At 49.4% G+C, this 10823-nt stretch overlaps 1 protein-coding gene across 1 annotated transcript in view; it reads right to left on the bottom strand.

Moving 5' to 3' along the window:
* Positions 1-9948, bottom strand: part of PRIMA1 (proline rich membrane anchor 1) — an 80353-nt gene extending 70405 nt beyond the window's left edge. Inside the window, exons 1-2 of the mRNA XM_006839552.1 lie at positions 9856-9948; positions 1-77 (exon numbers count right to left, since the gene is read on the bottom strand). Of these exons, the coding sequence (XP_006839615.1) occupies positions 1-77; positions 9856-9948 (170 nt within the window). The remainder of the gene's footprint in view (positions 78-9855) is intronic.
* Between the last annotated feature and the right edge of the window lie 875 nt (positions 9949-10823).

Raw genomic sequence — 10823 nt, 5'->3', positions numbered from 1 at the left:
GGGGGCCGGCACTGGCAGATGTGTTGGCAGCTGTCGGTCACCTTGGAGCAGGACTTCTGGGGCTCACCATGTGTCACCTGTGGACATGGGCACATGTGCCCAAGAGATGTAGAAGACAATGAGGTAACTGGGAGTTGTCATGGGCCCATCCATCCCTTGGCTAGCCTGTAGCTTTGCACTCCCCTCCTCCCCAAGAGAACCGGCAGGAAGGTGGAGTTGTTGGTTCCAAGAAGATGCTACAGGAGGTTTGAAGATCAAGGTTTCTTTCTAGCTCTGCCAGGGATCAGCTATGGCACCTTGGACATTATGAGCAACGCATAAGAACTTGAAGGTTACCTTGTACAATCTCCCCATTGCACAAGTGAGGGAACTGAGGCCCAGGCTGGACAAGTCCCTGCCCAGAGTTCTCACACTAGATAGTGCCAGGAGAGCAACACCATCACTTCAGGAACCCGAACTCACCATCTCTCCTACCTTCCTTTTCTGTGCTACATGTATGCCAACTATCAGCTCCCTGTTCGGTAGACGTTAAGGTGAAGCCACCAAACTGAAGGAAGAATGATATCCAGCAAGGCTTCTGCTCCACTAACCCCGTGACCAAGAGGTCAGAGCGACCTGCTCAACGTTTAGTCTATTTTCTACACAAAAACAACCACCGAAACCATCTGTGCTCCCAGTCCCCCTTGGCCTGTCTTCCCAGCATTCAGTGGTTCTCCTAACCCACCAAGCCCTGCAGGTGTCCTAGCCCCCACACAATGCCTGTAGACCCATCTCATCCACACTTCGGCTCTCTGCCCTGTCCACACCACACCGCTTTCAGTTCTGGACCCTGGCCAAGCTCACTCCCACCACACAGCCTTCACATACACAGTTCCCATGTCTGGGATCCCCCCACCCCACACACGCTGCTCCTTCTCAGCATCTCTGACTTCTCTGGACAGATGGAACCTCCTTTTAAGGATTTCTTGGCACCAGATTCCACTCTTGGGGACAGAAAGTGACAGTTAGGTGACTGGATATCTGATCCATATCGGTGTCTTCACCATTGGACTGAAGCTCTTCAGGAACAGGGGATAGGCCTCTTTTTCCCTCTCACTATTATAATCAGCTGCTCCTCAGAAACCCTATATAGGGTTGTTCTGAATCGGAACCGACTCGACAGCACTTAATAACAACATTATAACCCATGGAGCCCGGTGGTTCTAGAGGGGAGGAGCTGGACTTTGAATCACAAGACCAGTGGCTTGAGCTCACCAGCTGCTCTGTGGCAGAAAGATTGGACTTTCTGGTCCCTCAAAGACTCACAACCTTGGAAACATTCTACCGGATCGCTACAGGGTCGTTATGAGTTGGAACCAACTCAATGGCACTTAACAACAACAACAACAACAAATGAGTTAGATCCTAGTCGATGGCACTTCACAACAATAGCATTATTTATAACCTACAAGGGGCCCTGGTGGAGCAGTGGGTTCAAGCATTGGATTTCTAAGCAAAAGGTTGGTAATTCAAACCCACCAGCCCTACACGAGACAAGGATGAAGTTGTATGCTCCTGCAAAGATTTTTTTGTTATTATTGTTGTTGTTAAGTGCCGACAAGTCAGTTCTGAGACTCATAGTGACCCGGTAGAGGGTTTCCTAGGAGCAGCTGGTGGGTTTGAACCACCCACCTTGCTGTTAGCTGTCCAGTGTCTGTTCTACAGCACCATGGCAGGACTCCTGTAAAGCTTTCTAATCTCAGAAACCTACAAGGTTGCTATGGTTCAGAATCCACTCGATGCCAGTGGGCTTTGTTTTTTATTATAACCCACAGTGGTCCTGGTGGTCGATTCTGACTCACAGTGACCCCCTAAAACACAGCGGAACTGTCCGGTAGAGTTTCCAATGTTGTCAACTCAATCTTTCTCAATCAGAGAGACTGATGGGTTCAAACTGCTAACTGTTCCGTCAAGCACTTAACCACTGTGCCACCAGGTTTCCTTCAATGGTGAAGTGCTCAACTATTAACCAAAGAGTCATCGGTTCAAAGCCATCAGTTGCTCTGCAGGAGAACGGCCTTGTGACCTGCTTCTATAAAGCTCCGAGACAAGAAAACCCTATGAGGGCAGTTCTTTGTAACACAGGGTGTCTCCGTGAGTCAGAAGTGACTCGGTGGCACTTAACAACAGTTATAATAACCCAGCACTCATGGGGGTGCCTAGCCTCAATGAATATTTGATGACTGAAAGAATTAAAGAAATGAATATATAAAAACTGAACCAGAATCATGAATCCTGGTCTAGAGTCTTTCTCAGTACTTGCTTCAGTTTCGTCATCTGGAAACTGGGCAGGACCTCAGGAGTGGGCAGCAGTACTCAAACTGACTATCTGTTAGAATCTCCTGGGAAGCTTTAAAAATATATCTGTGTCTTAGACCCTCCCAGGACTGACTGATTCAGATGTTCAGCCACTGGAATGGGGCATCTGGGATTTCATTTCAACTTCTCATGTACAACCAAGGTAAGAACCACTAGTTTAGGTTGACTGCCAAAATGTCTCTCAACACCATTAAAACCAAACTCCACCACCATCTATTTTATTTTGATTCACGGTGATCTTATAGAACAGCATAGAACTGCCACAAGGACTTTCTAAGAGTGTGAATGTTTACAAAGCTACATGGCCTCATCTTTCTTCTGTGGAGCTGCTGGTGGGCTTGGATGCAGACCTTTGCTTAAGCCATTTAGCCACATAAATGCATGAGCTTAGCATTCTGTGTCTTCCCAGGAAGCAAGCTGATTTAAAGGTATGGAGGGAAGAGCTGGTGGTCCCCTCCCTTCCATAAACACTCTCCGAGGGATGGCCATGATTAATATCTCTGGCTATCATCTCTGAAAGCATTCAAACCCACAAACTCCAGTTTCCCGGCAGGCCAACCCTGAATCCCTGGGTGGTACACATGATTAATATGCTCAGTTGCTAACGGAAAGGCTGGGGGTTCAAGTTCGCTCAGAGACACCTCAAAAGATAGGCTTGGCTATCTACTGAAAATAACCAGCCATCAAAAACTCTGAGGGAAAAAAAACCTTTGGAGCACAGTTCTACTCTGACACACAGAAGATAGTCATGAGTTGGTGTTGGTTTCAAGTCAACTGGTTTGGAGACAAATGTCGTCCCTATGCTCGTTTCCAGGGCTTGGTAGCAAAAGCCCAAAAGACTCCCTTGGGCACTTGGAGATGGACAGGCTTGTGGAATGGCCACAGAGTTAGCAGTAGGAGGTAGACTGACTTACGGTCTCGCTTAAAATCTACAACCCCAAGAAGCACCTGCTAGCCACCTTAAAGGGCCAGTGACAGCATTTCAAACCAGAAGACTATCTCACCTCCCACCGGGAAAAGCAGGCTCCAGGATAGGGTGAATTTTTGCAATTATTTCACAGAGCCAACAAACTCCTTACATGCTAGGGCCTAGTCCAGTGGCTTGTTTTCTGGGGTGGTGGTCCCATCACCTACTATGGAGCCTGTCCTCCTCTGGATGCCAACCTTCTAAGACTCCTGGGGTTGCTCGAAAGTTCCCTTCTCCCAGTGGCTGGCCACCAAGGCTGTGAGCATCTGCTGAACTCTATGAAATTCCAGCAATACCGCTGCCAAACCAATTACTTTCCTACTCTGCAAGGTGCAATGTATGTGGCCAGAGTTCAAGAGGAGCACGTTGGTTTAACCTGGCCTGACCCAATGCCCTATTTCTGTGAGCGGATATAAGGGCACAGATGTACAAGAGTGTCTAATGTGACGAAATCGAAGTCAGAGAAATTGGGGCCAAGTTGCAAGACTGAAGGAGGATGAGGCAGTTGAGAAAGTGCTCTGCATGTTAAAAATCTACCATGCCACTGGAATGGGTACAATCACTCCCAGGATCAGCACTGGGCTGCTAATCAAGACATTGGCAGTTCAAATCCACCAGCTGCTCCTTAGAAACCCTATACAGCGTCACTATGAGTCGGAACCAATTCAACAGCACTTAGCAATAATGACTCTTAACCAATGGCTATCACTGAGAGAGGCACTGAGTCTGGTCTAATTGTTCTCCCTGAGGGGCAGTCCTCACTTAGATGTCCTCACTTGGCAGAGTTGCCAGGTAGCTTAATCCTATGTAGGTCTGTTGCTGTTGGCCCTCATTCACCTGGACCTCTGCATATTCAGACCCCTTATCCACCTGCCAGCAGGCAGTGGTAGAATTCTCACCTTCTGCGAGGGAAACTCGGGTTTGATTCCTGGCCAGTGCACCTTATGTGAAGCCACCAGTTGTCCATCAGCGGAGACTTATGTGCTGGCATGATGCTGAACAGGTTTCAAAGAGGCTCTCAGATTAACATGGACTAGAAAGATTTGCTTCTGAAAATCAGCCAGTGGAAACCCTGTGGATCCCAAGGTCTGATGACAGCCAGTCCTGGGGATGGTGCAGGACCGGGGAACAGTTTGTCCATTGTGCATGGGGCCCCCATGAGTCAGGGGCTGACCTCAGGGCCATTAACAACAGCAACATCCTCTTGCCAACTTCAAGTCATTCATCAAACCCATCTCTCTCGTAACCTTCTTGGGCAAACCGTTCTGAATCCCACACATCCCTGAATCAGATCCACCTGCCCATTACTGCAACAAAGCACTTCTCTTTTCAGCACTGCCCCCTCTGTTTTCTATTGTCTATCTCCTTTACAATCAACTGTGAAGTTGAGGAGCAGGTAGAGATGTCTGTACTTTACTTCTCCCTACTATGTGCCAGACACATGAACCACCTTCTTCTTGCATCCTGAGACTAACCAAGACAGGCAGGTATTATTACCCACACTCAACAGCAGGGATAATGTGCTCAGAAAAACCAAGTAGGATTCAATGCCCGCTCAATAAAAACGTGTGGAAGGGTGGGTCTACCCATAGGTGGGAAAGCATGGGATCTAGTTCATCCCCCAACTCTGACTCTGTTTCAGGGTTCTGCTGGTTGAATTGGTGGGAGTGGAGACAAAGCCTCCATCACTGGTTATTTTGTTTTGGCTCCTGGCTGGTTTATCTACTGGGGAGTCTCTCAAGGAAGTACAAGTGGTAACTTTTAAGCAAAGTTACCTCTGCTAAAAAGGAGAGGAGGGAAGTTCTTATGTTTTATACCCACAGAACAAAAACTGCTACGTTTACTTCCGGGAACCACTTCGTCTTCCAGCCTACTTTCCTGCCCCTGCTCTGCAGCATCCTCAGGATCCTATCTATCTTTGCTGTGGTCACAGAGAGATAAGTCCCTGATGGTCATCACCATTAGGAACTGAGGCCACCTAGACTTTTGTTGTTGTTAAGTGCCATAAAGTTGGTTCCGACTCATGGTGACCCTGTATAGGGTTTCCGAGGAGCAGCTGGTAGATTTGAACCACTAATGCTTATCATACAGCGCTACCCGAGGACTTAGTACATGTAATAGGTAACAGAACTCACCTCTCTTCTGTGGCTCTGTCACCGGGCTGGAGGGATGTCAAAGAGAGACCACAGGTGCCTGTCTCAGCGTGTCTATTACATACCGTTCTCTTCCCAGACACTTTCTGGCCTTCAAAGGTCCAGGGAACACAAGGCTACCAGTTCTCGGCATTATTACCCCTTCTCCGCCCTCTGTCCAAGTCCTGGGCAGCTTTCTGCCCTCTGGCTCACCTGGTCCCCTGGATACTGCCTCCTACATAGTCTTTGAATCCTTCCACTCTCAATTCACTTTGAATCCATCCTCAATGCCACCACCCTAAACCAGACCACGGACTGCCATAGCTCCTGAGCAGCATCTACCTCTTACCAAGGATTGTCAGATAAGATACAGGGCAACCTGTCAAACCAAATGCTGGATAAACATTGTTTGTTTTGTAGTATGAGTATATCCCAATGTTGTAAGGCATACGGTGGTGGTGGTTATATGCCATGGAGTTGGTTCCGACTCATAGTGACCCTGTACAAAGTTTCCAAGGCTGTAAATCTTTATGGGAGCAGAAAATTTCATCTTTCTCTCACGGAACAGCTGGTAGTTTCGAACTGCTGACCTTGTAGTTTGCAGTTCAATTCGTAACCACTATGCTACCAGAGCTCCTTAAGGGATATACTTATGCTAATTTTAAAACAAGAAAAGAAATCTTTGCTTATCTGGCATTCAAATATACCTGGAAACCTTGTGTTTTCATTTGCTAAATATGATAACTAAACTCTCACTAGCCTCCCTGCCTCTCGCCAGTCATCCTCTCCCCAATCCATACTCTGTGCTGGAACTTCCTGAAATGTCAATCTAAGATCATGTGATCTCTTACTTAAACCCCTCAGTGGTTGCTGTGGTCCTCAGGGTCAAGTTCAAATTGCAAAGCACAAAGTTAGTGGCTTACACCAGTGGCCTTGCATCCAACGCCCCCATTCTCTCCTTAAGCCTCAGGGCAGCTTTCTACCAGGATGCTTCTCCCCCACCTCCCGTCCTGCCTCCTCAGTCTCTTATATTAGCAGGAGCACTACATTTACCAGGCGTCTCGGGCTCCTCAGTAAGGTTCTGTCTCCTGGCTGTTTGTTTCCACTTGCCTGTAGTTACTTGTTTAATGATCTCTCCACTGCCAAACTATCAGCTCCATGAGAGCAGCAAGGCCTCCATCCTTTGCACGTAAGACAAAGCTTAGCATACAGTTGTTGTTGTTAAGTGCCACTGAGTCAGTTTTGACTCATAGCGATCCTGTATAGGGTTTTCAAGGCACGGCTGGTGAGTTTGAACCACTGACTTTGCAGTTCAGTGTTTATTCTACAGCACCACACCTGGACTCCATTAGCATACAGTAGGTGGCCTGTAAATTCTGCTGGATAATGAAGTTATGGTGCCTGGTTTTAGCAGGGGTTCAGCAACTCTTGGGCCTGGGGCGCCATGCCTCAGAACACGGAGCCTCATGGCCCGGTCAGAGCCTGTCACCATGATTAGTACTTTCGGAGGGCGACCCATAAAGCTGACGATTTCTGGCATCATTTATGGAGACAGCCAGCTCCACCGTAACTTGATGAGACACACTGCTGTCATACCCAATAAATCTCTTGGGCTGTCACTCTCTCCACTTGCAAAAGAAGCAATCATCTAGAAGTGAACTTAGAAGAACGCTAAATCACAAAAGTTCAATTCTAGAACAGTTCAAGAAAAGAGAAAAAAGGTTAAGACATGCCCCTACCAACTCATCTGGTCATTTAAATGCCATCATCTAACTTGAATGATTACATTTCTTATCATCTGGACAGCATTAAGGATGTTGGGTTGATTTCAACATAAGAACTTGGTGCATTGGGGAACTACTAGTCTGTTGCCTTATCAATTACCCTGTGAATTGTCAGATGTTGTGATGTGCGCCTACCCTTCCTCATGTTTACTGCTTTGGGGGATTCTTTTGGCCAAACGTTCATGTTTTAAAATCTTTCTTTATATTTCAGAACCTACTATGACAAGATGGATTTTATCCCCTCTGCTTAAAGGGAACTCATGGGGTCATGCATTTCCATTTCTCCTCTTAAGTTCCTTTAGCTCTCTTGTTGAAAGACCAGTCTGTTTGTTCCAAAGCCCCCCTTTTCTTGGGTCCTCAGTTCCTGTCATTTGTAGATGAATTCTTCCGAAGTCAAGATGTTATTTGTCTGAAAGGTCCCTTTTCAAATTGATTTTCACAGACTCTGACCTGAATTGAGTAATGGCATCTAAACACACACACACACACACACACACACACACACAACTGCTTGTGCAAATTACTACCAGGCTGTAGGACACTGTTTTAAAAACTAAGTTGCTTCCAAATAATGATTTCTTTTGGTGGCAGTAGTGGAGGGTGGTGGTGGTGGTGGTTATGTGCCGTGGAGTCGGTTCCGACTCAGAGTGACCCTGTACAGGGTTTCCGAGGCTGTAAATCTTTATGGGAGCAGAAAGCCTCATCTTTCTCCCACGGAACAGCAGGTAGTTTCAAACTGCTGACCTTGAGGTTCGCAGCCCGATTTGTAACCATTATGTACCGGAGTGGAAGGTAGTTGGTTTCAGCCCAGCTACTTTGTTCAAACTTAGTATAGACATCTTATCAGACGGGGCCAGCCCCTGTAGAAGGACATCTCACTTGGTAGAGGGTCCACGAAAACAGATGACCCTCAAGAAGATGGATGGACACAATGGCTGTAACAATGGGCTCAAATCAAACACAGCAACAATTGTGAGTTTGGCCCAGGACCAGGCAGTGTATCATTCTGTCGTATCTGGGGTTGTAATGAGTCGGAACTGCTTAAACTGTACCTAACGATACCTCATGCAGCAGAATTCTAGCCTTGGAGACAGACAATATCCTCAAATTCTTCACCGTAGTAGCTAAAAACTCTTACAGAAGAGAGAAAACTATAAACAAACGAATATCAAAACTGCATGAACTTAACATCAGAGGTTTAGCTCCACATTCAATGACAAGGGAAGTCGATCCCAAACCACCAAAGTGTTTACAAGTGACAAAACCCTGAATCCTGAGGAGGTACGGCTGAGTTTCATAACAGCTGTTTCACACATTAAACAAAACTGTCAACTCCGAAAGGAAAACAATTGTGAGTGAGAACGAGGTAAACCAGTGAAGAGGGCAGAAGCCGGGGACGGCCGTTGGGAGCAGAATGTACTGGCTCCTGGCGCACTTGACTGGCTCCCTTTGTCCCAGTGTCATAGCCCCTGGATCTCTCTGAGTGTCACCCAAGCCACCATCTGGGCAGGCTGGACGGAACTGGTTCCCAGCAGGGCTCCATCACTTGGGGCAGTCCATAGACATGACAGACCAGCAAACTGCCCCATCCCTACTTCTCTGGCCTGTCCCCCCATCACCACCACCACCTACTCAGAGCAGCCATCTGAACCGTCCCCAAGTGCCAAAGTGCCACCAGGAGAACATGAAGTTGTAAATACCCCAGAGTGGGTCCCTCGAGGGTGAAAGCAGTGAAAACATCCTTCAGAGTCTGCTGAATGACTAGCAATTCCAGAAACTACCTGGCAGAGTACTCAGTAAATCAGATTCAGGAGCCACGTTACTATCACTAACCATGGCAGAAGTAAGCTATTGTTCTGTTAGCAAGTTCCAGACCTCATGCTTGCTTTATCTCATTAGCACCATGAGGAAGAAGAAATGGGGCCTCAGACAAGTGACTTGCCCCAAACCCTGCATCTGGTAAGGACAAAGCTGGGGCAGAATATTCTGAGATGACACCAAAGTCCACCTCTTCACTCTTCCATTGTCCCACAGACTGGAGGCATCCCGGAAAGCATGAGGAACCATCTGGTCTGTTTCTCACCCTGATTCCAATAGATGTCACGGCAGCTAATGGTGGCCTCAGGGTCTGGGATCAAGGGTAACAGCTTCCATTTTCAGGCAGTCCTTATCTGTGGAGAGTCCCTCCTTATATTCCCCACGCATACCCTGTTCATACCCCAACTGCATGGCATCCAATAACACAGCCTGGGCCTTGGAAGGCCAACTGAAGGCTAATTTGAAACTGACCAGTGGTTCCGGTGGGCAATGACTGCAGATTCCTGGAACTGCTTTTTCTTTTAAGTTTGTTAAACCCTAAGGCTGCCCCCCTCCCCCCACCCCATTTGACTGTTATTTTCACAGAGTTCATTCCAAGGCCCTGTCCTTTAGGCAGATCCAGGCCACCTCTCTGCAGAGTTGTTTTGTTTTTAGACTTTAAGTACAGGGACCCTAGCTTCTTTTCTATTCCTAAACTCTCCCAGGACCAATCAGAGGGGCCGCTGCAGGAAGCGAGAATTGAAGTGCCACTTCCCTAGACAGCCTGCCCAGGAGGTCCAGCAGGCACCCCACTCACCTGCACGAAACCCCAGAGCGGGTGGAGCGCGCAGTGTAGCAGCAGCGAGGGCCAGCAGCAGCCTCGGCGCAGCACCAGGTCCCGGAGCAGCATTTCCACCCCCGCGCCCACTCTCGCCGCGACCTGTCAGAGGAGCGAGGCTCGGGTCAGACGCGCGGCTGCATGGGCACCATCTTCACCACCCCCCTTGCACACGTACCAGCCCGGCCTGCGGGCACGTCCCTCACCCTGGGACATCCTCAGTGAAGCCTGCCCACTCACTGACCTTGCATGCACACACTCACAGAAGCCTGCAGACCGACAGTCACACTCTCTCCCGGTGCACACCTCCCAAACCCAGAGAGTACACCTAAGCTCCGTGCACACCCCCAGAATCCTGCGTGCACACCTTGGCCGCGTGCACACCCCCAAAACCACCATGCACGACTCACCCCCACTGTGAGCACCCTTCAAAGCCGGCGGGCACACCCACTAACACTCCTGCACACTCGCCGACCCTGCAGACAAACCTACCCGCGATCACATGCTGCGTGCACCCTCTGCCCCGCCAGCTATCACTGCGCACACTGCAACATAGGCACCTCCGTGCGCACCCCCATTTGCCCTCGCCCCCCTCCCTAGCCCGCCTCCAGCTCCACCCTCGCCCCTTCGGAGCCTCGTGCCACCTTGGCTGGCGGTGGCCCCAGCAGCTCCTCCGCTCCAGGAAAGGAGGTCCGCGTTACCCCACGCCAGCTCTGCTCTGGAGCCGCCGGACGTCCCCCCATTTAAAGCGTGCTGCCTCCCCAATCCCCCGCCCTCTAGGCGGGGCTTCGATGCTCACCCTTGGGGCGGCGCGGACGCCGGGGGGCTTCACGCTCAGGGAGGAGCGCCGGGCACTGGAGCAAAAGTTTGCGCGCGGCTGGGGCCTGCGCGGCGCGAGGGCTCCGGGTGGCGCCTGGCAGCGCTCGGGCCGGGAGGGCGGCACCCCG

The sequence above is a fragment of the Chrysochloris asiatica genome, unplaced genomic scaffold (genome assembly GCF_000296735.1).
Source record: "Chrysochloris asiatica unplaced genomic scaffold, ChrAsi1.0 scaffold00025, whole genome shotgun sequence".
Classification (NCBI taxonomy): domain Eukaryota; kingdom Metazoa; phylum Chordata; class Mammalia; order Afrosoricida; family Chrysochloridae; genus Chrysochloris; species Chrysochloris asiatica.
This window is presented reverse-complemented; position numbering and strand designations above follow the sequence as displayed.